Genomic DNA, 25,462 nt, shown 5'->3' on the forward strand with positions numbered 1-25,462 from the left:
ATGCTTGCCATACATATCTTATGCATTGTATTTTGTAGAAAGAGTTCTCATCTATTTATTTTATGTGTTAGCTATGTATGGTAGTGTTTGTCCTATTTTATTTCTAGTTTGGAAGAAGCTTTCTATCTATGTAATTCTCATAGTTTCTCGTTATAGGCAATTAAGTGATGTAGTATAGTACAAGATGTATGTTTGGTTTTGAAAATCTCCTCCTTCAGTTTTAACACCGTCCTCGATCTTCCTTACTACAGAAGTAAATTGTTACTGTATTAAAAGTTTCTTGTTTGCAATTCATTTGCACAGTTCACTGTTCTACAACACTATTTTAGGCTGGAAATGCATCTACCGATAAAGAAGTCTAAAAGCTCTGCAAAGGTTTAACCTTAACGCTACAAATTACTGTTTGTTAGATTTGTGACTTTTGTTTCCTAAGACTGCTAAATGGTAATATTGCTGATGAATGGTAAATAATATTCACTATTAATTTCAGGATTATCCCGTCTCGTAAACTGACATACGGCCAGGAGAGCGGTTTGCTGACCACATGCCCTCCATGCCCGCATCAAGGGGCCGCTATGGATGAGGATGACATGGCGGTCCGTTGGTACCGTTGGGCCTTTATGACCTGTTCTGGCGGAGTTTAGATTATTTTTGTTAGTATTTATTACGTCTTAGGTTCCCTGAAGGCAATGTTGCTGAACTATGTGGCCAAACTGTCAATCGATCATTGCTTAAGAAATTCGAAAGGTTTTATAATCAGTATGCATCACAATGAAGTGACTTGTTAAGAAGTGTTGAGAATTTATACCTATTGTCATGAATGCAATACGTGTAAACGTAGATATGTGTTAAAGTAAATATTTATTGACTGAATGTGGGAAAAAATGGGGCCAACAGAAATGGAAAATTTAACTACACACTTTGAATATTTTTGAATCAGTATACTCAAAGATAACTATAACTTAAAATAAATTTAGCTGAGTTCTTATGTACTTGATTAACAGTTCTGTGCCGGCCGCGGTGGTCTCGCGGTTCTAGGCGCGCAGTCCGGAACCGTGCGACTGCTACGGTCGCAGGTTCGAATCCTGCCTCGGGCATGGATGTGTGTGATGTCCCTAGGTTAGTTAGGTTTAAGTAGTTCTAAGTTCTAGGGGACTAATGACCACAGCAGTTGAGTCCCATAGTGCTCAGAGCCATTTGAACCATTTTTTGAACAGTTCTGTGGACTTCACTTCGTGAGTCATGATCGCAGTAGCGGGGAAGTACGTGATAAACTTTGGAACGAGGAATACTGCCCTTCACTACAGAGTTGTGACACATCGCCAGTGAGTCAGCTGCCGACCATTCAGCAGTGAGTGCTGAGAGTAAAGCTTATTCTGTTGTCAGTTGCCCTGCAGTGCGTACGTCATCGCAGCGAAGGAGTTCTCAGCTAAAATGAAAGCCTTCAATTGGATCGTCGCCTTTCTCCTTGTCAACAGTAAGTCTCTTTACAGCATTACTACTTTAACTTTTTATTCCCGTTTGTTTGCCGCTGGTCCCGGTGGAGGTTAGAGTGCTCCCTCGGGCATCAGTGTGCGTGTTGTCCTTAGGATACTAGTGTGTAAACTTACTGTTCCAATGGTTAAAATGGCACTGAGCACTATGCGACTTAACTTCTGAGGTCATCAGTCGCCTAGAACTTAGAACTAATTAAACCTAACTAACCTAAGCACATCACATACATCCATGCCCGAGGCAGGATTCGAACCTGCGACCGTAGTGGTCGCTCGGTTCCAGACTGTAGCGCCCAGAACCGCACGGCCACTCCGGCCGGCGTAAGCTTAGGGACTGGTGACCGTAGCAGTTAAGTCCTATAAGATTTCTCACACATTTGAATATTTGAACTTTCCCGTTTGATGATGTATGTTGTAAAGTGCTTGAATTCTGATACGGGTACTGGTCCTCGATCAGTCTATCTTTGGCTAAGGCTGAGATTCTTCACTTAGCGACGCTCGAACAGGTTTCCTTCCACATTAATATCTACTGTAGTAGTCTAACACATATAACTTTGACATCGATTGTATGTTAAATTATGTAACTTATTCGTAGCTTCCGGAAATGATGAGGAATTTGAAGTCATTGCCAACCAAATCGCCGGAAAATGTCTCTCACTAGATTAATAGTGTAAGAAACGATAGTAACTTCTAACCAAGTACATGAATGCTTTAACTAGAACAACAGTTTACGTACCAACCGTCTTTTTGTGTACGCTTGTCTTTCTGGCTTCATAAATGAAAGACATTACAAGGTATCCTCTTAATCTGTTTACATTGTGTGTTACTAGATGTTTCTTTTCTTCCATCCCTATTGGGTTAATGTACTGGCCATCTTATTTAGTTGTTGATATTAAATTTGAGACAACAGCTCTTCAGCAACGGTGTGTCACTATAGTCCAGTTTTCATGTCACTGTTGTCATACATTCGATATATTCATGTTGCACATATCTTTACCATTCTGCGATGTGGTTGTTTCCGGATAGTAAATTCAGAATACAGTTCCCAATCTACAACGAAATAACTATGTGGGGCACAAAGTCGGATTGGGCAGGGCTGCGGAAAGGAACATTGTGTTGACTTTTCAAAGAAACTATCCTAGTATTTGTCTGAAACATTATGCAGATACCATGGGAACCAGAAAAATGCATGAGGGGACTGGTATATGATTTCAACTTCTCAGTACGTTTTCGCTGGCAGTCGTTTGAATTTATCTTGTATTTACGATAAGGTAGTTGCAGGACACGCATGCGAACAGTCAGGGCCTAGCTGTAGGAGGAAATGTAAACACACAGCCTGACAAAAAAAAAGTTAACCGAACAGAAGAGGAGGAGCAAAGCTAATTAATCTTAATGAGTTGAGAGGGTATTTTACTTCAGCGATACCAAAATCGAGTCAAATTTAGAAAACTTGGCAGTATAAGGCCACATATCGGTAAGATGCTGCAACGTCTCTGGTCTGGATGCGTACACTAATTAGGCTGAGACGAGTTACATCATCTCCTGAGGCAAGATGGCCCTCAACTGTTGTAACTGGTACTTGATATCGTAGATATTGTTTCTGAGATGGAGTTGACATTTTAAGGTGGGTCCCCAAATGTTCCATCGCAGACTGACATAAGGAACTTATTGGCTGCTGGAGTACCTCCTCATCTTGCAAAGTGTTTTATAGAGATAGGTGGCAACTGTAGGTCAGTGTTGAGAAATGGCACCACGATACCGTTTCATGAGCGGTAACACATTAGAAGGCAGGATCCACGTGTCGTACCGTTGCGCCGTCAGAGTTCGTCTAGTCACTATAGTTCTACCAGCCGTGACATAAAGCTGTACCTGACGGCTCCCCCACACAATGACGCCAGGAATAACACCTCTGTGCCTCTCAAAAACACTGAACGATTTCGGCCACCTTCATATTCAAGATCGACATCCTGGGTAGAGCACAACATAATTCATCGCTGATTACAGCGAGAAGTCATTCATCAGCTCTTCATGCTTCCTGGCTAAGGGAACATTTGAAAAGCGGTAACACATTAGAAGGCAGGATCCACGTGTCGTACCGTTGCGCCGTCAGAGTTCGTCTAGTCACTATAGTTCTACCATCCGTGACATAAAGCTGTACCTGACGGCTCCCCCACACAATGACGCCAGGAATAACACCTCTGTGCCTCTCAAAAACACTGAACGATTTCGGCCACCTTCATATTCAAGATCGACATCCTGGGTAGAGCACAACATAATTCATCGCTGATTACAGCGAGAAGTCATTCATCAGCTCTTCATGCTTCCTGGCTAAGGGAACATTTGAAAAGCAGCTTTATGTGTTGTGGTGTTTACAACAGCTCACACATTAGACAGTAACTCCGTTGTCCAGTTGCAGTTAGTTTACGTGTAATGGTCCAGTATGCAAGAGAATGATGCAGGTAGTATATTACTTGCTCCCGGAAGGTAGGCACAGATGTGAAGGGGTTCGATGAGCTTGACGTGCAGTGCGGCTTTCTTTCTTTGTACTGGTCAGACGTCGTCAACCACAAACATGAAAAGTATGCGTGCCGTCCCGTTACCATGCAGTCCAACATTTAGCCACTGCCACATCCGAAAACCCAACAAACCTGGATGTTGCATGTCGGCCCAATGAGGGATCAACAGTGACCATTTTTAAACTCGGTCGGGTGCTGATAATGCCGCATCAATGGCTACGCGGCACCTTCGTGTGCTTCACAGTGATCATTCAACGTCTGAGGCTGTTAATGCCCTTGTATACCCTACCTAAACAAGTGCTACAAATGTTTACATGGTGAAATTTCGACTAAATTACGATCATTGTTACCAGTAATAGTCCCAATAAAAAGAGAACTCCTTTATCTGACGATAATATTCACTATTGCCGGTAATCCTGTTGGCTGTCACTATACTTCAGTCAGAACTGGTCCTCTTTTTCCACTCACTCGTCTACTACTTCTACGTGAAGACTGAGTATACTATCACAGATTTGCAGTATGCTAATCCTACTTACGTACAATTGCTCTGACGACTCATCCTCTAATCATTTACTTTCTGATAAAAACTATACAGGCAATTCCATGTAATACGGAACTGACCACTAGTTATCACGAGAGGCTGACCCGCCAGTACGAATGGACACATGAGTAATGTGTTTTCAGTACAGAAGCAGTAACAGTAGAATAAGTCGTTCCGGATAGCTTAGTGACTTTGAAAATGGACTAGTCGTTGGATATTATCTGAGTAACAAATCCATCAGTCACATTTCAACAGTTCTAAAGCTACCCAAGTCTACTGCTGATGCTGTGACTGAGGTGGAAACATGAAGAAACAGTCGCACCTAAATCAAGCTGAGATAGATCGTATATGTCGATGTATAGCTACCGTCGAGATTTGTGGATATTGGTTAGGAGGAATCGCTTGAAATCAGCAGAACGAATAGTTCGTGAGTTCGAAAGTTCTGTCAGCAGTCGGTTTAGCGCAATGATTTTGCGCAAAGAGTTAAAAAGAATGGTGTACAGTGGTCGAGGAACCACTCACAAGAAATACATTTCTGTATGATGACCTAAACTTTCGGACAAGTCCGAAAGAACAGACACGATCGGTGACCATGCAGCTCTCTTAGAATGAAACGATGAAAAAAACGAGACCCTATGCTGTCGGCAGGCGTTGATATACATCAACGGAAACACTAGAAAATATGTGCCTAAACTGGAACTCGAAGGCGGGATCTCCTACATACATGGCAGACGCTCTATCCATCTGAGCCACCGAAGGCACAGAGGACAGTGCGACTGCAGGGATTTTTTCCCTTCACGCTCCCCGTGAGACCGACATTCTCAACTTAATGTCCATATACTATACTCGTAGTGACCCTTCCCATTACACTCATTACTCGCGGCAGACAATCTTAAAGAGTCCCGTAAGAGTTCGGTCAAGGCGCGTGCATCCCCCACAGAAGAAGAAGGTTAAGGGCCGGTTAGCCTTCATTAATGAAGATGGTATATTTTTTTTTCAAACATGCCCAAAAGAACAGATACCATCTTCATATAGTGAATGCTAACTGGCCATTAACCTTCTTCTTTTGTGCTGGATGCACACGCCTTGCCCGAACTCTTACGGGACTCGGTAAGATTGTCTGCCTCGAGTAATGAGTGTAATGGGCAGAGTCACTGCGAATGTAGTGTGTAGACGTTAAGTTGGGAATGTGGGTCTCACGTGGAGCGTGCAAGGGATAAATCCCTGCAGTCTCACTATCCTCTGTGCCTTCGGTGGCTCAGATGGAGAGAGCGTCTGCCATGTAAGCAGGTGACCCCTGGTTCGAGTTCCAGTCGAGGCACACACTTTCAACTGTCCCAGTTGATGTACATCAACGCCTATCGACAGCTTTGTGTCTCGATTTATTTATCATTTCACACATATCTGTAGTCAGAGCTAAGCGATGCTTGACGTGGTGTTATGTGCGATGCCGTTGGACAGTGGATCACTGAAACGAATTATCAGAAGTAATAACTGACGATATACTCTGTGGCAGTCCGACTCAAGGATTTGCGTTTGGCTAATGTCCGGAGGACGTTGCCATTCATCATGAACAGTGCCATCAGTGAGGTAAAAACGACGTGGTGTGATTGTGTAGTGCTCTTTTTTATACGATAAGGTTGTTGTCCTCTTTTTGGACTTCAGAAAATTCTGAATGCAGATGCAACTGAATACCAGTTAGAACGTTTTGTGTTACGTAATGCAGGGGAACAATTTGCGACAGTAACCGTTTCTAGCAGCATGACACTGTAAGCTGTCATAAAGCAGCAGCTGTAGGGGTATTGTTTGTGGACAATGATGTTCCTGAAATAGACTGGCTTGTCAAGAAACCCATCCTGAACCCAATGGAATACTTTTGGTATGAGCTATAATGTCGACTTTGCTCCAGACCTCGATGTGCCGTATAGCCCTGTTCTCTGGTTTCGTGTCTTCACAATGAATGGACTGCCGTTCCCCCACACACACTTGGTGGTTGTTCCTTAGCTTTTTGTAATGTTATTTCGTCCCGAGTCCAGGTTTCATATGACACTGATGTAATCGCCAAATATTCAGCCTACGGAAATGTGCTTCTGTGTTGACTCGTTACTGGACGGTTCCGACATAGATAACAAGAAACCAAGGAAGAACTGGTGGTGTGCAATTAGTCATTAGCAATTCTCTTAATCACTTGCTTATTTCAAGAAGTTCATACCCAAAGGTCACTTCCATCAGGAAACACGTTTACCAACTGGTATTATATGGGCTTCCTGTAGGTCCTGCCGAAATACTTCTGAGCATTTTTCAGAGGTACTAGCTGAGTGTTTCAGTATAAGCGACCTACGGGCTCCACACGCTCGTTATGTAATAACCAAATTTTCTTATGTATCTTTTACTCCATCTGTCCATTTACCTGCACAAGACAAAATTTACTCGTTACATTCACAGTTTACGAGGGTCTAATACTTCTCTCTCCTCATAGTCCGTAGCCCCGACCTTCGATTTACTCTCTCGTGACATTTTCGGACTACAGAACCCTATTCACATCACTTAGGAACATCATATTTTTAAGTACTAAAGTTGGTTTAAAGAGGAGACTGCACACAGATATAAACCAACCTGTTAGATAAAAAATAAAGCTGTTTCTAAATTGTAGCCAGAGTTTTATAATATTATGCGAGTGTTCTTCAAAGTAATAGTTCACGTCTACAACAGAGAAGATAATGAATAATACGACACATATGTTAACATACTGTAGTTGAGCTCTGTAGCGTCACATCTCTAACATGTCTTAGAGCTCAACCAGTCCAATAATTGAGCATGTTAGCTACTTGGGGTTATGTAAAAGTACCCACTGAGGACAGAAGATTAGCGAAGGTAGCTCAGTCCTATCCCTTAATTTTTTTATAATGTGTCAATTATCAAAGTTTGCCATACGCTTGACTGTGTTGGTCTTGTGTAGTTAAGTGATATGTTTGTGGCGTTATGGAATGCTATTGGAGTGATGGAAGAAGATGCGATCTTGTGCTTGCACATACTTTACTACTTTCTCAAGGCACCTAAGATGCAGTAGCCCTTAACGTCAAACAATCCTAAAAATATCTGACATTTTCAACCCATAAGTCACTAAGGGTGTGTTTAAAAAAAAATTACTGAGGATACTGATGAGCTATATGATGATCAGGCGTTAGGGGTCAGTGTAACTATTCCTCTTGCCTACAAAATACAGTTGGTGAAACTATTTTCAGTCATTAAATTGTATCAATCTAATTTCGTTCTGGCTGTCACCATGTTCTATTCATACGTAGACTTCCTACTGGTGGTGGTATAGTTAATGTTGTAACTTTACCTGGTGAGAAGATTACCGTCGCTTGTCATGTCCAACAGTTCCTGAATGCTACACTCTGTAGTAATTGTTAAACAAATTCGTGTGGTCAGCGAAGTTACAGGCCCCTGTGAATTATTGCCGAGTATTAATGATTTGTAGCGCAACGGATTACACAGAATTTTTTCAGAACTACTGCCGAAGTCACCTATGCAGGGCTTAATAGGGAGCATAGAGCCGTTATTTCCTTTCATAACAAAGCTTTAAACTGTGGTACTGACTTTGATCTACTCTGTATGATGAAGGGAGGAAATAATTGATGTTTATTCAATAGCGATGGCATTTCAGTAACTAGCCATGTGTCTGTTGGAAAATACATCATCACAACTGGTCTATATAGTTAACATGATTCACTTTCGCCACATTACATGGAAAGGGCGAGAGGACCATGGACCTGGCTTCAATGTAATTTTATGCTGGCACACAATTATACCTAAACCCATACTTATTACAATCAATTATTTTAGGTCAAGTAGAAAAAGCTCAGCAAACACTCTACAAGCGAACTTGGTCAGGGCAGAGAAGTATTCGCCTAAATATTTCAATTTTCATTAAATCGTACGCTGAAGAATGGGTAGCAAGAGGTGCATGTAACTATGACTGCCAATTTTACTTTAATCTTGCTTTCAGAAACAATACCACATTACTTATCTGGTAGGAAGAACATTTACTATCATACGGCTGGAACATTTTTCAACTCTTTATTTCATCAATGGGCATTAAAATCTTAGCTTTCCTAGATACAAGAGTTTAAACCGTATTTTTTACCTAACGCGCTTCATTATAGGGGAATCAAATAACTATTTGGGGGGGGGGGGCACAAGAAACATTAAATATCACATCAATACTATTCCACACACGTGGCCAAGTAGCGGAAGCCAACGGAAATGCAAAAAATACGGACACACAATATTATTCCTTCTCTGTCTTACACTCGCCCACTACCACATGATTATTCACTCGACTACTACACGTTTTCAGACCGAAGCAGCAGTTTACCAATGTGGCGGTTGCTCCAATCGACCACGTGGCGGGAAAGCAAGTACACAAAGAAAACATATAACAAATAAATAAAAAATCGCCCAAAATATTACTGTCAGAGAAAGACCACAATCAAATACATTAAATGAGTGAACGCCTGTTAAATACACAGCAATAATACGACCGTGAGCTTAAGGCCCATGGTGCGTAGCCTGACCACGGCACCAACGCAAAGTTCTAGTGAAATTTAACTATATTATGAAAATAAACTCCATTATGGGGGTTTTGAGGTAAAATCACAGCTGACTGCAACATCTGGACCATATTAACAAGCAGGTTTGACACACTCTAATACCTTTGTTTACATTACGAAAATCGATAGCTGCATCTCCACGTCGGTCCAGCGTCGCTACCCAGAAGCGAGTGGATTTGCAGACACCTGGCCTAACCGTTATTCGTTGAAAAGGTTGTGGAGGGGACGGTTCGCCAACCTAACAAAACCAACACTAGTGCTTTCGCGACATGTCTGACCTGACGTGCACATTATCTTTGTGAAACTTGTTCCTGTTTTGGGAGTTGGTACTAGCCTACCACAGAACCACTCTACTCATGCAATCCTACGACCTCTGACGAAAGCTTTCTGCTACTTCACATAATATGTCATTCATATAGTCCAAGGTCGCACAAGGGAAAGGATGCAAAGTAAACGTGGCACACACGACATAAAATATCAATGGATAAATAAATAATTGATCCATTCTTTACTGCTTGTTACCCACCGATTTACTTCTGCAGAGTATTTCCCCTGTATTGGAATTTATTGAGAAAAATATGGAACCGGACAACAAGTTCCGTTTCAACATCGTCAGACTATTTAGCAACCAAGATGACGAAGGCATGTTGACCCACAGCAATCTTACAAATTTCCCATCTTAAAGAAGGTCAGCAGGAACGAATAGCAGGAAACGTTACATTTTCATAAGATCAGTGTTGTTCGCAGTACGTACGGATTTCAAGGGAGATCACTGAAAGTTATAAGAAACATACAAATAAAATTTAATGTACCCATTGAGATTTGTTAGTACATTTATCCCAAGGAACACATACCTTGGTTGGAAAAATACAGAGAAGATTATTGATTGTTACTCTTGATATATCGGTACTGCGTTTTTCGTTCAAAAACTTTTACAAAAGATCTGTATGCACCAGATTTCGTAAGTAAAGGGTCTACAGTTTCTATTATTGCTAGAAGGACAATGCATTCCTTTTTAAACTCTTTCTGTTTCCCTTTAGCATCCTCATTTCTGTATATGCACCACGTCTCAGCAGGAGGACACAAGCAGTGACCTAGTAACCATTAGTAGAAATTGTGTGAAAATACATAGCCCACTCTACTCTCATCATATTGTGCACATCATTTCAGTTGTTACGACATTCTTACTGTACTGAATTTTTCGTAATTACAACACGCATTTTTTGTGTTGTACCCAAATAAACGTTTTTAAAATCAATAATACACTCCTGGAAATGGAAAAAAGAACACATTGACACCGGTGTGTCAGACCCACCATACTTGCTCTGGACACTGCGAGAGGGCTGTACAAGAAATGATCACACGCACGGCACAGCGGACACACCAGGAACCGCGGTGTTGGCCGTCGAATGGCGCTAGCTGCGCAGCATTTGTGCACCGCCGCCGTCAGTGTCAGCCAGTTTGCCGTGGCATACGGAGCTCCATCACAGTCTTTAACACTGGTAGCATGCCGCGACAGCGTGAACGTGAACCGTGTGTGCAGTTGACGGACTTTGAGCGAGGGCGTATAGTGGGTATGCGGGAGGCCGGGTGGACGTACCGCCGAATTGCTCAACACGTGGGGCGTGAGGTCTCCACAGTACATCGATGTTGTCGCCAGTGGTCGGTGGAAGGTGCACGTGCCCGTCGACCTGGGACCGGACCGCAGCGACGCACGGATGCACGCCAAGACCGTAGGATCCTACGCAGTGCCGTAGGGGATCGCACCGCCACTTCCCAGCAAATTAGGGACACTGTTGCTCCTGGGGTATCGGCGAGGACCATTCGCAACCGTCTCCATGAAGCTGGGCTACGGTCGCGCACACCGTTAGGCCGTCTTCCGCCCACGCCCCAACATCGTGCAGCCCGCCTCCAGTGGTGTCGCAACAGGCGTGAATGGAGGGACGAATGGAGACGTGTCGTCTTCAGCGATGAGAGTCGCTTCTACCTTGGTGCCAATGATGGTAGTATGCGTGTTTGGCGCCGTGCAGGTGAGCGCCACAATCAGGACAGCATACGACCGAGGCACACAGGGCCAACACCCGGCATCATGGTGTGGGGAGCGATCTCCTACACTGGCCGTACACCTCTGGTTTTGAATATATTTCAGTTAACAGAAAAACGAAACAAGTTCTAAGTTTGGGGTTTAATGAAAGTAGTAAAATACATATGTGAATGAAAAACGCATAATCGTCAGCCTAATTAGGCTCGTTAATTTGAAAATATAAGTTTAATAAAATTGACTATCAGTTATTGAAGTTAATTTTATTGATATTTCGTTTGAATAGAACACAGGACACAAACGGACACAGGGCACTCTGAGTTGTGGGTAGCAGTAGTTACCAATAACGCACATACGAGTAATTATAGAAAGCAAACTCGTACCAAACTCACACTAATAAGAGCTATACTCTATTGTTGTTACTTGATCAGTACTGAAATATTAGTGCCAGAAGTACAGAACTAAAATTGACCAGAGGGGCTTCTGACATAACTGCCATATAAACACCACAATTAAAATAAATTATAACACGGTCACACTGCTTATACTCCCAATTACAGAAATATATCAGATTTCCTTTGTAGTAAAGTAGTCCATTTATCTTTGAATATGTGAAGAACATGATGAGGATCCATGAACTAGTATGGCGTGACTAGTCAAGCTCTAAGACTACTTCAGTAGCAAAGAATAATTTAAACAAAAGTAACTCTCAGCCTCGCATTGAATAGTTTATATTTTCAATTTTTTACTTTTCAAGTCAAATTACTCAACACTAAGCTCAATTAACTTCAAAACCAATCGTTCATGACGATAATCCAGCCGAATTACATCTCAAATAAATTTAACATAAGTACTGTTTTCATTATCAGTGAAGCAGGTATTTTAGACTGAACATTTACACAGTCTGCCACTGAATTTTTGCAAACCAGTACCTTGCAATAAATTGAGAGCTCTGTAGGAAAATTATAACTAACTTTTGCTGATACTTGTACATTTGACAAACATGACTAAATCACTAGTTCATTTGAAAGATGATACTCGGTTTTATAAACACTTTGGAGAAGACCCTGCATAGGTTCATGATCAGAGTGGAAGATATGGTTGTAAACACAGGCTTATAGCACTTGGATTATTATTAAAATCAGTCACAGAAATTAACTGGTCCCTGCTCTGATACAAACCTCTATGTATGAAGTTGGTGGAGCTGTGGCGTACTGGTAGTGGCAAAAGACATGGCCTCTAACTGTACTCACGGCACTTGATGTGTCAATGCTCTATAAAATTTCATCTTGGCGACGGATATTTAACGTGTAAGAGCACGCAACGACCAAATTCATATCCGAGGCCAAGTTCCTTGCGAAGAGGCATTCAACTGCCTCCCTCGGCACCGTCGATGTGTACCAAGCAATGGCTAGCCATTGACTGCGTACCGTTCACACCAAGAAGCCGCCCAGTTCGACCGCCAAAACCACCCTTTACATAGCGCCAATCTACTTCCGTAGAGGAGGGACTTCCCTACATGTTTTATATTTTACAATACAAGTGCCCCAAGCATAAACAACTTTCCAATAACATTGTTTTTCTTTTAAATATACATATATTATAAAATGTAATTATTTTAAGTATCATTTAGCTTTTTTCCATACATACCTGACAGACTTTAAATATCCTGCCACGAATCAATGACATTAACTAACACAGAAAAAAACACATCATAAATACAGACACAATGTTACATAATATAAACATACTTCTAATCGATATGAGTGTTACAACTTTTAGATCAGTGCTTCATGGCAGATTTAACATTTCTAGGAAGATCTTCTTCTCATCTGTAAATATGATGCCATATAAAGTCACGGTTCTACACAGTGGGTACTACATAACTTACGTCTCTCATGACTTACGACATGACACCGTAGGAGTACGTTTGAAATACGTGTAGAAACTTTGGGAAGATTATACTCACATTAACACGAGTCATAGGTATAAAATTAGTACGAGAGATGTTCGCTTTACTAACTAGATGTAAAAACGTGCCAAAGAAACACTACTACAGATTTTACTTTGTCCGTATAATACAATGAACACTAGACCCGTTCAGCAGTAATGGTGAATGACAAAATATATTACAAAGTTCTACACCTGTTACCTGCATAGAGTTATAGTTGATTTCTTTGGCATTAAGTGACTTTCCACTTAAGTAACACAATTGATTTTCACTAGGTAAGTATAACATCGAGAGAAATATCAGGTAAAGCCAAATTACTTTTTACAAATGTAGCTCTATTAATGCATGGTACTATGGCAGTGCTATATCAGTGCTATAAATGGCTAAAGACCATTCTTTTAATTGTTTCCAGCACTCCGAGGAGCAGAACAGCTCCCTATCGTTGACGATACTGCTCCATATTTTGATGACTTCCCAGGCGGCGAGTCCACAGATGCAGTTCCGTTGTGAGTATCCTCATGGTAGCACTCATCGCTGGCGCAGTTCTGATTACGTTCGAGCAAGCCCTGCATTCAAAGTGCCGTCATATGTGATATGAGAGAATTTTGCCATGGGTACCGGCGGGGTACTGGGCTATTCTTTTGAGTTCCTAAATGGTATGATTCACTTTCAACAGCCCATGTTAACGAAAACACATTTGTCTGTTTTAGCGATTTGGTAGAACCTGTGCTAGTAGTAGGAAGTAAACGAGTTTGTCCAACGATTAAGGACAATATTCGATCTCATATAACTCCTTAACCATGTACAGCAATTATCAAATAATTAGGTACCCATCTGTAGTATCGTATCGCAAAACATTTTGCCCTGCGCAAAAAAATCGCAATGTTGATTTACATATACATGGTGTCCTAAAAACGTTGCGACAAATTCGAATGGTTGTAGAGAATAGTTTGAGGAACAAATTAATGATGGGCACTCGTGTCAGGAAAGTCATTCTACGACGCTACAGAGCCTCGAAGTTAAGGTGTCGACGCCTGCCACTAGACCAGCCTTCGCCAGCAAACGTGACTTTGTACGCTGACGGACCATAGTCGGAATGTCTCGCAATTTTGTTTGACGTTCAGTTATCGCGGCTCATTGTCACTATAACTTGTGGAAAAGATGGAGCCAGCTACTGCGAAGACAAGTTTTATCTTCTGTGAATGCAATTGTCTTCTGCCTTGGTAGATGACAGTTTCGGACACTGATTTCCATCTGAACTTTATTTCTGCACAGTATACCGAAACAAATTTGAGATTTTAGAGGGTTCTAGGAGAAAAATATACTACCGATGGAGATCCGTGTCCCAAAACGTTATTGTGGTATTCTCCAACAATTTATTGAACGTAACTTCTTCTACAATACAGTAGCTGGCTGTACAATAGATGCAGAAGTCCGTCGATCTAGCCGGAGATGTGGGTCCTCTCGTTCGGTTGGTACTTCGATCGGCGGTGCAGTACAGCGGCTTCGGTGATATCTTCTTGGAAACTCTGCTACAGCGGTTGCCATTAGCAGCGGACGAAGACTGGTCTGCCCTCGACCGGCCGGGCCTATAGAGTAAGCTGGAGTCAATAGAAACCCCGGCGTAGGAATCCGTGGCCGGATATGTCGTGGCGACCTCTGCAAGGAAAGATTCCTATTAATCGACTGGAATCTTCGGCGTGTTCACCTGATGTCTTCGCCTGTTTGGCTATAGGTTCGTTTCCCTCATATCGTGGCTGTTATGCGGTGCTGCCTGCCATGTAGGGGAACCCGATGTAGACAGTACAGTTATCTACCAGAACAACGTAACATTCTATCAGTAGGAGATAAAGCCTTTCTACGCAGCAGCTAGCTATGCCTTGTATACTGGTCATCGTGACAGTCAAAAACCATTGCGAGATGTTCCGCCTACAGTCCGTCAGTGTACATGGTGTCTGCTGCCGAACGGTAGGCCTAGTAGCCGGTTCCGGTGCATGTAACTTCGATGCCCTGTAGCGCCGTGGAACGACGTTTCCGGATACGGGTTCCTGTCGTCGATTTGTTCCTCGAAACAGCATCTCCTACCCGTCGAAGTCTGTCGCAATATTTCTTGGACATCATTACTCTGCAAACCATTGTGAAGTGCGTGGCAGTTGGTATGTACCACTGTATCAGTTATTAAGACTTCCTCTCATTCTATTCATGTATGGGAATCATGATTACTTAAACGGTTCTTTACGTTGGGTAATTGCTATATTCTTGTCTTTACGACAAATATTGGAGTCATTCATAGGATCCTGTAATATATTTCTAAATTAACTACTTAAAGTTGGTTCTAGAAATTTTATAAATAGCTTTCCGCAGTTCTAAACAGAAAATAAATGAATTGGAGCTCTTCACAGATATTTAGAATACATTATCACAGACTCATTAAGTCACATTCACGATAAACTTTATCATGTGGAACGTGTCAACTGAGCAAGTAGAAAAAAATTTATTTGATTACTTGCTGGTGTTTACAGGTATTTTAAGCATAAATTACTAATTATTGACATTTTCTGTCTACGAAACATCATATTTCCATTAAAGTACCAACAAGGAGTTTTATAGCTCTGCATTTCACCCCTACCAGCGCCGAAGTTATAGACTGTGCAGATAGGGCAGATCAGCATTGTTCTTCTAGTGTTGTAGTTACGAATGTCTCTGTAACTCCCAAATTTATGTGGACTGTTGATAAGTTACATAAGTAAATGAAAATAGAATTAGCTTGTAGGTAATATTCACAGCTGCTTAAAGGGATGTCAGCAAAAAGAGAACGTTACCTTCAACAGAATTGTGGAGTATGATATAAGGAGGATCCACGTTGGATGTTTATTGACATTTGTGGAGTCACTCTTCGCACAGAGAGGCCTAACAGCGACATAATTAAACACATATTGGAAAACTTTTTGAATTAATTACGCATTCCATGGAAAATAGTACATGTTACGAGCCCACAAACTCTTATTGTTTTGTAGGTGACCTTAACTACCCAACAGGAAACTTTAATTTTCAGATATATGTTGTAGCGAAGTCTGAAACACTGCGTTGACGAACAACAGCTGTATTCCATAAATAATGAAATCGAAAACTGTGATTATTGTTCTGTATCAGCTGCAGAATATTTCAGAAGGAATAAAAATTTCTGCCAGACGAGACCTCGAGCACGGATTTAAGACACCGCTCGTGCACGCGTTAGCCGAAGTAGCTAAGGAAAATGCTGGCGACAAGCGGGGATTACTGGTTGTAGTCCCAGTCTGGCATCAATTTCCATTTCTTCTGAAATATGCTACAACTGATGCGGAATGACAATTATAATTTGAGACCTGACTCTTTTAGGATCGTAATAATATTCCATATTACAGAGGAGAGATTAGCAGCACTTGTAATTTCACTTAATACCTTCTGTATCGTTCCCTTAATTTGTATTTGCTTTCTTTTTTGAACTGTTTCCGCGAATTATTCAAAAGTAATGATCAAAAATTTCTGCTACACAGGAACTGTCTTTTAAGAAAAACGATATCATGTGCCATGGTTTTCTTCCATGTCTCTTTTAACAATGTTCCATACAGATCTGATTTTATTATTTCTTCATTCAATATCACACAGCCGACACATGCTCTACCATTGTAATACAACTTCTCTCAAAATATAACAGAACTGCTTATAGAAACAGTTTCTTTTAGGAACATTATCAGTTCTTCCTATTTTTTTTATTTGCAACGTACTATGATGCCTGTAGTACTCTGAGGTTTCTGTAATGACTTTCGAATATTGCATTTAACTATCTTTTCACGAAAACTACACTCAGAATTGGATACAGATTTATTAAGAAATATTTCCTATTGAAATCTAGCATTAGGTTCATTGCAAACATCACTCCAGGTAATATATTTTACTTCCTTTAAAATATTCACTTGTTTTGTAATAAATTATCCTGTTCCTTAATTGCATATGCCCCCCCCCCCCCCTCATGAACCATGGACCTTGCCGTTGGTGGGGAGGCTTGCGTGCCTCAGCGATACAGATAGCTGTACCGTAGGTAAAACCACAACGGAGGGGTATCTGTTGAGAGGCCAGACAAACGCTTGGTTCCTGAAGAGGGGCAGCAGCCTTTTCAGTAGTTGCAAGGGCTACAGTCTGGATGATTGACTGATCCGGCCTTGTAACACTAACCAAAACGGCCATGCTGTGGGCATGCAGCTTTACTGTATGGTTAATGATGATGACGTCCTCTTGGGTAAAATATTCCGGAGGTAAAATAGTCCCGCATTCGGGTCGACGGGCGGGGAATACTCAGGAGGACGTCATTATCAGCAGAAAGAAAACTTGCGTTTTACGGATCGGCGCGTGGAATGTCAGATCCCTTAATCGGGCAGGTAGGTTAGAAAATTTAAAAGGGAAATGGATAGGTTGAAGTTATATATCGTGGGAATTAGTGAAGTTCGGTGGCGGGTGGAACAAGACTTTTGGTCAGGGGAATACAGGGTTATAAATACAAAGTCAAATAGGGGTAATGCAGGAGTTGGTTTAATAATTAATAAAAAATAGGATTGCGGGTAAGCTACTACAAACAGCACAGTGAACGCATAATTGTGGCCAAGATAGACACGAAGCCCACGTCTACTACAATAGTACATGTCTATATGCCAACTAGCTCTGCAGATGACGGAGAAATTGAAGAAATGTATGATGAAATAAAAGAAATTATTCATACAGTGAAGGGAGACGAAAATTTAATAGTCTTGGGGGACTGGAATTCGGTAGTAGGAAAAGGGAGAGAAGGAAACGCTGTAGGAGAATATGGATTGGGGGTAGGAAATGAAGAGGAAGCCGCCAGGTAGAATTGTGCACAGAGGACAACTTAATCATAGCTAACACTTGGTTCAAGAATCGTAAAAGAAGGTTGGAAGCCTGGAGATTCTGGCAGATTTGAGATAGATTATATAATGGTAAGACAGAGATTTAAGAACCAGGTTTTAAATTGTAAGACATTTCCAGGGGCAGATGTGGACTCTGACCACAATCTATTGGTTATGAACTGTAGATGAAATCTGAAGAAAGTGCAAAAAGGTGGGAATTTAAGGAGATGGGATCTGGATAAACTGAAAGAACCAGAGGTTGAACAGGGTTTCAGGGAGAGCGTAAGGGGACAAATGGCAGGAATGGGGGAAAGAAATACAGTAGAAGAACAATGGGTAGCTTTGAGGGATGAAGTAGTGAAAGCAGCCGAGGATGAAGTAGGTAAAAAGACGAGGGCTAGTAGAAATCCTTTGGTAACAGAAGAAATATTTTATTTAATTGATGAAAGGAGAAAAATATAAAAATGCAGTAAATGAAGCAGGCTAAAACGAATACAAACGTCTTAAAAATGAGATCGACAGGAAGTGCAAAATGGCTAAGCAGGGATAGCTAGAGGATTAATGTAAGGATGTAGAGGCTTATCTCACTAGGCGTAAGATAGATACTGCGTACAGGAAAATTAAAGAGACGTTTGGAGAAAAGAGCCACTTGTATGAATATCAAGAGCTCAGATGGAAACCCAGTTCTAAGCAAAGAAGGGAAAGCAGAAATGTGGAAGGAGTATATAGAGGGTCTATACAAGGGCGATGTATTTGAGGACAATATTATCGAAATGGAAGAGGATGTAGATGAAGATGAAATGGGAGATACGACACTGCGTGAAGAATTTGACAGAGCACTGAAAGATCTGAGACGAAACTAGGCCCCGGGAGTAGACAACATTCCATTAGAACTACTGATGGCCTTGGGAGAGCCAGTCCTGACAAAACTCTACCATCTGGTGAGCAAGATGTATGAGACAAGCGAAATACCCTCAGACTTCAAGAAGAATATAATAATTACAATCCCAAATAACGCAGGTGTTGACAGATGTGAAAATTACCGAACTATCAGTTTAATAAGTCACAGCTGCAGAATACTAACACGAATTTTTTACAGACGAATGGAAAAACTTATAGAATATCTGTTTGGATTCCGTAGAAATATTGGAAAACGTGAGGCAATACTGAACCTACGGCTTATCTTAGAAGCTAGACTAAGGAAAAGCAAACCTACGTTTCTAGCCTTTGTAAAGTCAGAGAATGCTTTTGACAATGTTGACTGGAATACTCTCTTTCAAATTCTGAAGGTGGCAGGGGTAAAATATTGGGAGCGAAAGGCTATTTACAATATGTATAGAAACCAAAAGGCAGTTATAAGAGTTGAGGGGCATGAAAGAGAAGTAGTGGTTGAGAAGGGAGTGAGACAGTGTTGTAGCCTCTCCCCGGTGTTATTCAATCTACACTCCTGGAAATTGAAATAAGAACACCGTGAATTCATTGTCCCAGGAAGGGGAAACTTTATTGACACATTCCTGGGGTCAGATACATCACATGATCACACTGACAGAACCACAGTCATGTAGACACAGGCAACAGAGCATGCACAATGTCGGCACTAGTACAGTGTATATCCACCTTTCGCAGCAATGCAGGCTGCTATTCTCCCATGGAGACGATCGTAGAGATGCTGGATGTAGTCCTGTGGAACGGCTTGCCATGCCATTTCCACCTGGCGCCTCAGTTGGACCAGCGTTCGTGCTGGACGTGCAGACCGCGTGAGACGACGCTTCATCCAGTCCCAAACATGCTCAATGGGGGACAGATCCGGAGATCGGCCAGGGTAGTTGACTTACACCTTCTAGAGCACGGTAAGTGGCACGGGATACATGCGGACGTGCATTGTCCTGTTGGAACAGCAAGTTCCCTTGCCGGTCTAGAAATGGTAGAACGATGGGTTCGATGACGGTTTGGATTTACCGTGCACTATTCAGTGTCCCATCGACGATCACCAGAGGTGTACGGCCAGTGTAGGAGATCGCTCCCCACACCATGATGCCGGGTGTTGGCCCTGTGTGCCTCGGTCGTATGCAGTCCTGATTGTGGCGCTCACCTGCAGGGCGCCAAACACGAATACGACCATCATTGGCACCAAGGCAGAAGCGACTCTCATCGCTGAAGACGACACGTCTCCATTCGTCCCTCCATTCACGCCTGTCGCGACACCACTAGAGGCGGGCTGCACGATGTTGGGGCGTGAGCGGAAGACGGCCTAACGGTGTGCCGGACCGTAGCCCAGCTTCATGGAGACGGTTGCGAATGGTCCTCGGAGATACCCCAGGAGCAACAGTGTCCCTAATTTGCTGGGAAGTGGCGGTGCGGTCCCCTACGGCACTGCGTAGGGTCCTACGGTCTTGGCGTGCATCCGTGCGTCGCTGCGGTCCGGTCCCAGGTCGACGGGCACGTGCGCCTTCCACCGACCACTGGCGACAACATCGATGTACTGTGGAGACCTCACGCCCCACGTGTTGAGCAATTCGGTGGTACGTCCACCCGGCCTCCCGCATGCCCACTATACGCCCTCGCTCAAAGTCCGTCAACTGCATATACGGTTCACGTCCATGCTATCGCGGCATGCTACCAGTGTTAAAGGCTGCGATGGAGCTCCGTATGCCACGGCAAACTGGCTGACACTGACGGTGGCGGTGCACAAATGCTGCGCTGCTAGCGCCATTCGACGGCCAACACCGCGGTTCCTGGTGTGTCCGCTGTGCCGTGCGTGTGATCATTGCTTGTACAGCCCTCTCGCAGTGTCCGGAGCAAGTATGGTGGGTCTGACACACCGGTGTCAATGTGTTCTTTTTTCCATTTCCAGGAGTGTATATATTGAGCAAGCAGTGAAGGAAACAACAGAAAAATTCGGATTAGGTATTAAAATCCGTGGAGAAGAAATAGAAACTTTGTGGTTCGTCGATGACATTGCAGTTCTGTCAGATATAGCAAAGGACTTGGAAGAGCAATTGAACGAAATGAATAGTGTCTTAAAAGGAGGATATAAGATGAACATCAACAAAAGCAAAACGACGATAATGGAATGTAGCCGAATTAAGTCGGGTGATGTTGAGGGTATTGGATTAGGAAATGAGACCCTTAAAGTAGTAAAGGAGTTTTGCTATTTGGGAAGCAAAATAACTGATGATGGTCGAAGTAGAGAGGATACAAAATGTAGACTGGCAATGGCAAGGAAAGCGTTTCTGAAGAAGAGAAATTTGTTAACATCGAGTAGAGATTTAAGTATCAGGAAGTCGTTTCTGAAAGTATTTGTATGGAGTGTAGCCATGTCTGGAAGTGAAACATGGACGATAAATAGTTTAGACAAGAAGAGAATAGAAAGTTTCGAAATGTGGTGCTACAGAAGAATGCTGAAGATTAGATGGGTAGATCACATAACTAATGAGGAGGTGTTGAATAGGATTGGGGAGAAGAGAAGCTTGTGGCACAACTTGAGTAGAAGAAGGGATCGGTTGTTAGGACATGTTCGGAGGCATCAAGGGATCACCAATTTAGTATTGGAGGGCAGCGTGGAGGGTAAAAATCGTCGAAGGAGACCAAGAGATGAATACACCAAGCAGATTCAGAAGGATGTAGGTTGCAGTAGGTACTGGGAGATAAAGAAGTTGGCACAGGATAGAGTAGCATGGAGAGCTGCATCAAACCAGTCTCAGGAACTGAAGACCACAACAACAACAATTGCATATGGAGATATGTTATGTATTGAGATTCACTGCTACATCGTGATGTGGTAATCCGCTTAACACTAAAATTCCACGTGCTGAATGAATACATTATATGTAAGGGTATTATTATCTTCAGCAAGTCGAGCTGGGAATTTTATGACTAATTTGCAAGTGGCTGTAAGCACCACTAGATCACTTTCCGTGTCAGATTCCCTAGAGAAATCGACCATAAAATCACAACAAATCAATGGTACCGTCATTCTGTGTGACAAACATCACAATGAGCCACCAAAAAGTTTTATCGATTTTTCGCAGTTACGCAGACGAACACAAATACATTATTTCCCAACCTTAACTCACAAGAACATATTCCTGTACACTGATCTATACGTAATTCATTTATTTCTAAACTTATTAGCTAGATTTCGGTTTTATTAATGTGACAGCTCTTTCCCTACCGATACTGTATCTACATAAGTGTGCAGCTAATTTATAATTACTTACGTAAAAATTTTCTGTCCTTGTCATTATATAGTTTTCAGGCGAATAACAACAATTTCTTTCCAACTAATAAGACCATCCATACACAGTAACAAATCATTTTATCTATTTTTTATCCCCTTGTATTCTGATGACGCAGATTGATTTTACCGTTCACTTTATTTTTATAATATTAACTAACAGTGTCTATCTAGAATGAGATTTTCACTCTGCAGCGGAGTGTGCGTTGATATGAATCTTCCTGGCAGATTAAAACCGTGTGCCCGACCGAGACTCGAACTCGGGACCTTTGCCTTTCGCGGGCAAGGTGAAAATCTCATTCTGGGAACTTCCGCCAGGCTGTGGCTAAGCCATGTCCCCGCAATATCCTTTCTTTCAGGAGTGCTAGTCCTGCAGGTTTGGCAGGAGAGTTTCTGTAAAGTTTGGAAGGTAGTAGACGAGATACTGTCGGAAGTAAAGCTGTGAGTACCGGTCGTGAGTCGTGCTTTGGTAGCTCAGATAGTAGAGCACTTGCCAGCGAAAGGTAAAGGTCCCGAGTTCGAGTCTCGGTCGGGCACACAGTTTTAATGTGCCAGGAAGTTTCAGCATCTATCTATTAAATTTAGATTATTACTCTCTGTATTATAGCTGATATTGACGTAAGTCTGGTGTCTCACATCTTCCTACAGCAACTACTGGAACAGCACCAATATGATAATCGATATTCGTTTAAAGGAGCATCGTCAGCACCATGTTTACTCACGTAAGATTAGAGATAACATGGGACTGGACCGTGTACTACAAAACTTCCACAAAAGCCGTATTACTGTGTTCAGCAGCTGCTTCGATTTTGTCTCGGTGACCTCTATTATGAATTTTCCGCTTTTAACCACATTAAATCCAAGTTTCCCAACTATCAGTACTTGATCATCTTTGGTAAATCCCTTACACAATGGTGTAAGCTTTCTGTTACCTGGATGAGGTGCAATAAATGTAATAAAATATGAATTTATATTACTATTTTCATAAGTTTCTTGTGTGTAAAATCAGACCTAATATTAGAAAACTAGGCGCAAGAAGAAAATGTACTTTTCACACAGTTTTTGCTTATTTGGAATGCCAATAACACTTACACTTACGTAATGACACTCATATAATACTTATAACAACAACAAAAGCTTAAATTAGTTCCTAAAATATTATTTATTTAATTCCTTACGACAGTGGCATGCATTACGAACTCACGGGCTCAATATTGCCTCTGCTTTGGCGGCCTTCTTTTGGTAACATATCGGTCAGGTAGATTTATTCAGACCGAGAAGTAGTAACTGAAATGTAGATCATCGTCCACTTTCCACTAAGTAGTGACTGCAATGACTGGAAAGCAGTTACATATACGAGGTGGCTTTAACGAATCTTTAGCTACCTGTGATGTTCGCTGGGACAAACAAGTGATCGTAGGAGATTGAAACTTCGAGGAAACATTTGTCAGGACACGCCGAAGAGAAATAAGGAGTAAGCCACTGAGAACAACACATTTTAATTTTCACATGATGTGATAACATTTGTAAATTGCTTACTATGAAAAAGTTTCATGCTACAAACGGTGCTCAGTGTTATGACAATCTGCATCCACGACAGCATAGAACAGCACTACAGATATCATTTCATAACTTTTCGTAGCACTTTTCGAACGGTGGTACATATAATGAGCAACTCTCAGAACAGCGCTCGTGCACTGCTTGTATATCGCCCATTGCGCACTACATTCTCAGTCATGGCAGCAGGAACACCTTTAACAGTTTGTTTCGCAATTGACTGTCGACCTCTGCCAAGAACAATTCTGGAAACGCCACACAGTTCCAACTTCGTAATCATGTTCTTCAATCCCGGTGCGGAGAGAGGACTCCCCGGTTTTCCTTCAATACTTCGCCAGTTGTGAAGAGCAGCAGCACTGTTACTGTTGTTTTGATAAATCAACCTTACGAGTAAAGCCCTGGTCAGCTTGTCCACACCCATGTTCACTGTCTGCAACTGTAACACACACTGATGCTTGTGTTTCAAACTTACACTGCCGCATCGGTAAAGACGCCAAACGGCAAGACGTGTCACTAACACTACTAACAACACAAATGCTCCAGAGCGCAGTCTGAACATAATTCCTATAAAGTTTGGTAACCACACAGTAAATGGTTTTCTGTTCACACTGACACAAGTAGTGGAAGTTTAATCATAATCCTATCTATCTGTATACTATAAATAAGATGCATACTCACTGTCACATTAATGGCAAATATTAATTTAATTATCTGCTTATCATTCAGAGATGTACCCACGTCAGATGAAACCACTGCAAGAAACGCACTGGAAGCAAAGTACAGTGAACCTGTCAATGGTTCAGATGTTTTGCAGAAGAGTGCCTGTTCCCTGCCACCACCAGGATGCAAGTTAACTGGTTCTACATCTGAAGAGGTTGAAGTTCTCCAGATTACTACTCAGAAACCTTCGAAGATTACCTCTCCGTCTGTTGAAACTGATGGTACAAAATATTAGCATGTACATACATACATAGTAATTGGTTCCTTTTTCCTAGGAACTGCTTTTGTATATGTTGCGGCCATATCAATAACGTACTTCATTTTTATTTAAAGGTTAAGTGTTATGGTGCAGATACTGATACTGAACCATAAATCCCGGCAGTCTCTCATCTTTTGCGTGAAATACATGGTACTGAGTATGTATAAACACACACCACACTCTACTTTGACAGAGTGTACACAGTTGGGAAAATGAGATTGGCAGTTATCGACAGGAATAAATATTAATTCATTAAATACACTGATGATTAATTCCAGTTGACGATTCTGCAGTCAGTTTGGTTGCTCTAAAACTTCATAACAATTGCAGGAAGCCACTTTTACTTAGGTTTCACACATTTGCTCTGTTTTTATAAGCACAAATACACTCATAATGTACGTATTTGTTGATTTTAAATAATAACTGTATGGAGAAAGAGAGAGAAAATGTATTTTACTTTGTACCTTATTAATCTCAGTTTGCTCAAAAGGTATAATCACTCCCTCGGTGTTTTCCTTGATAATAACACATCCCCTTTATCAATCATGTTTTCGTTTTGCATGTTCTATTTTGTTGAGAGATTTCTTGATGCTTTCAGCTCCCATTCTGTTTATTTTATCTACGATTGTA

General features: G+C 41.8%; 1 protein-coding gene across 1 annotated transcript; it reads left to right on the forward strand.

Moving 5' to 3' along the window:
• The first annotated feature begins 1,403 nt into the window (after positions 1–1,403).
• On the forward strand, positions 1,404–24,808 carry LOC126298145 (uncharacterized). Its single transcript, XM_049989460.1, has 3 exons — positions 1,404–1,477; positions 13,571–13,664; positions 24,580–24,808. The coding sequence occupies exons 1-3, from the start codon at positions 1,435–1,437 to the stop codon at positions 24,806–24,808; spliced, it is 366 nt and encodes a 121-aa protein (XP_049845417.1). The 5' UTR covers positions 1,404–1,434.
• Positions 24,809–25,462: the final 654 nt, after the last annotated feature.

The sequence above is a fragment of the Schistocerca gregaria genome, chromosome X (genome assembly GCF_023897955.1).
Source record: "Schistocerca gregaria isolate iqSchGreg1 chromosome X, iqSchGreg1.2, whole genome shotgun sequence".
Classification (NCBI taxonomy): domain Eukaryota; kingdom Metazoa; phylum Arthropoda; class Insecta; order Orthoptera; family Acrididae; genus Schistocerca; species Schistocerca gregaria.

Coding starts and splice junctions, on each gene's coding strand:
- LOC126298145 (XM_049989460.1), top strand. CDS start 1,435: ATGAAAGCCTTCAATTGGATCGTCGCCTTTCTCCTTGTCAACA. Junction 1,478..13,570: donor CGCCTTTCTCCTTGTCAACA/GTAAGTCTCTTT, acceptor AATTGTTTCCAG/CACTCCGAGGAGCAGAACAG. Junction 13,665..24,579: donor TCCACAGATGCAGTTCCGTT/GTGAGTATCCTC, acceptor CTTATCATTCAG/AGATGTACCCACGTCAGATG.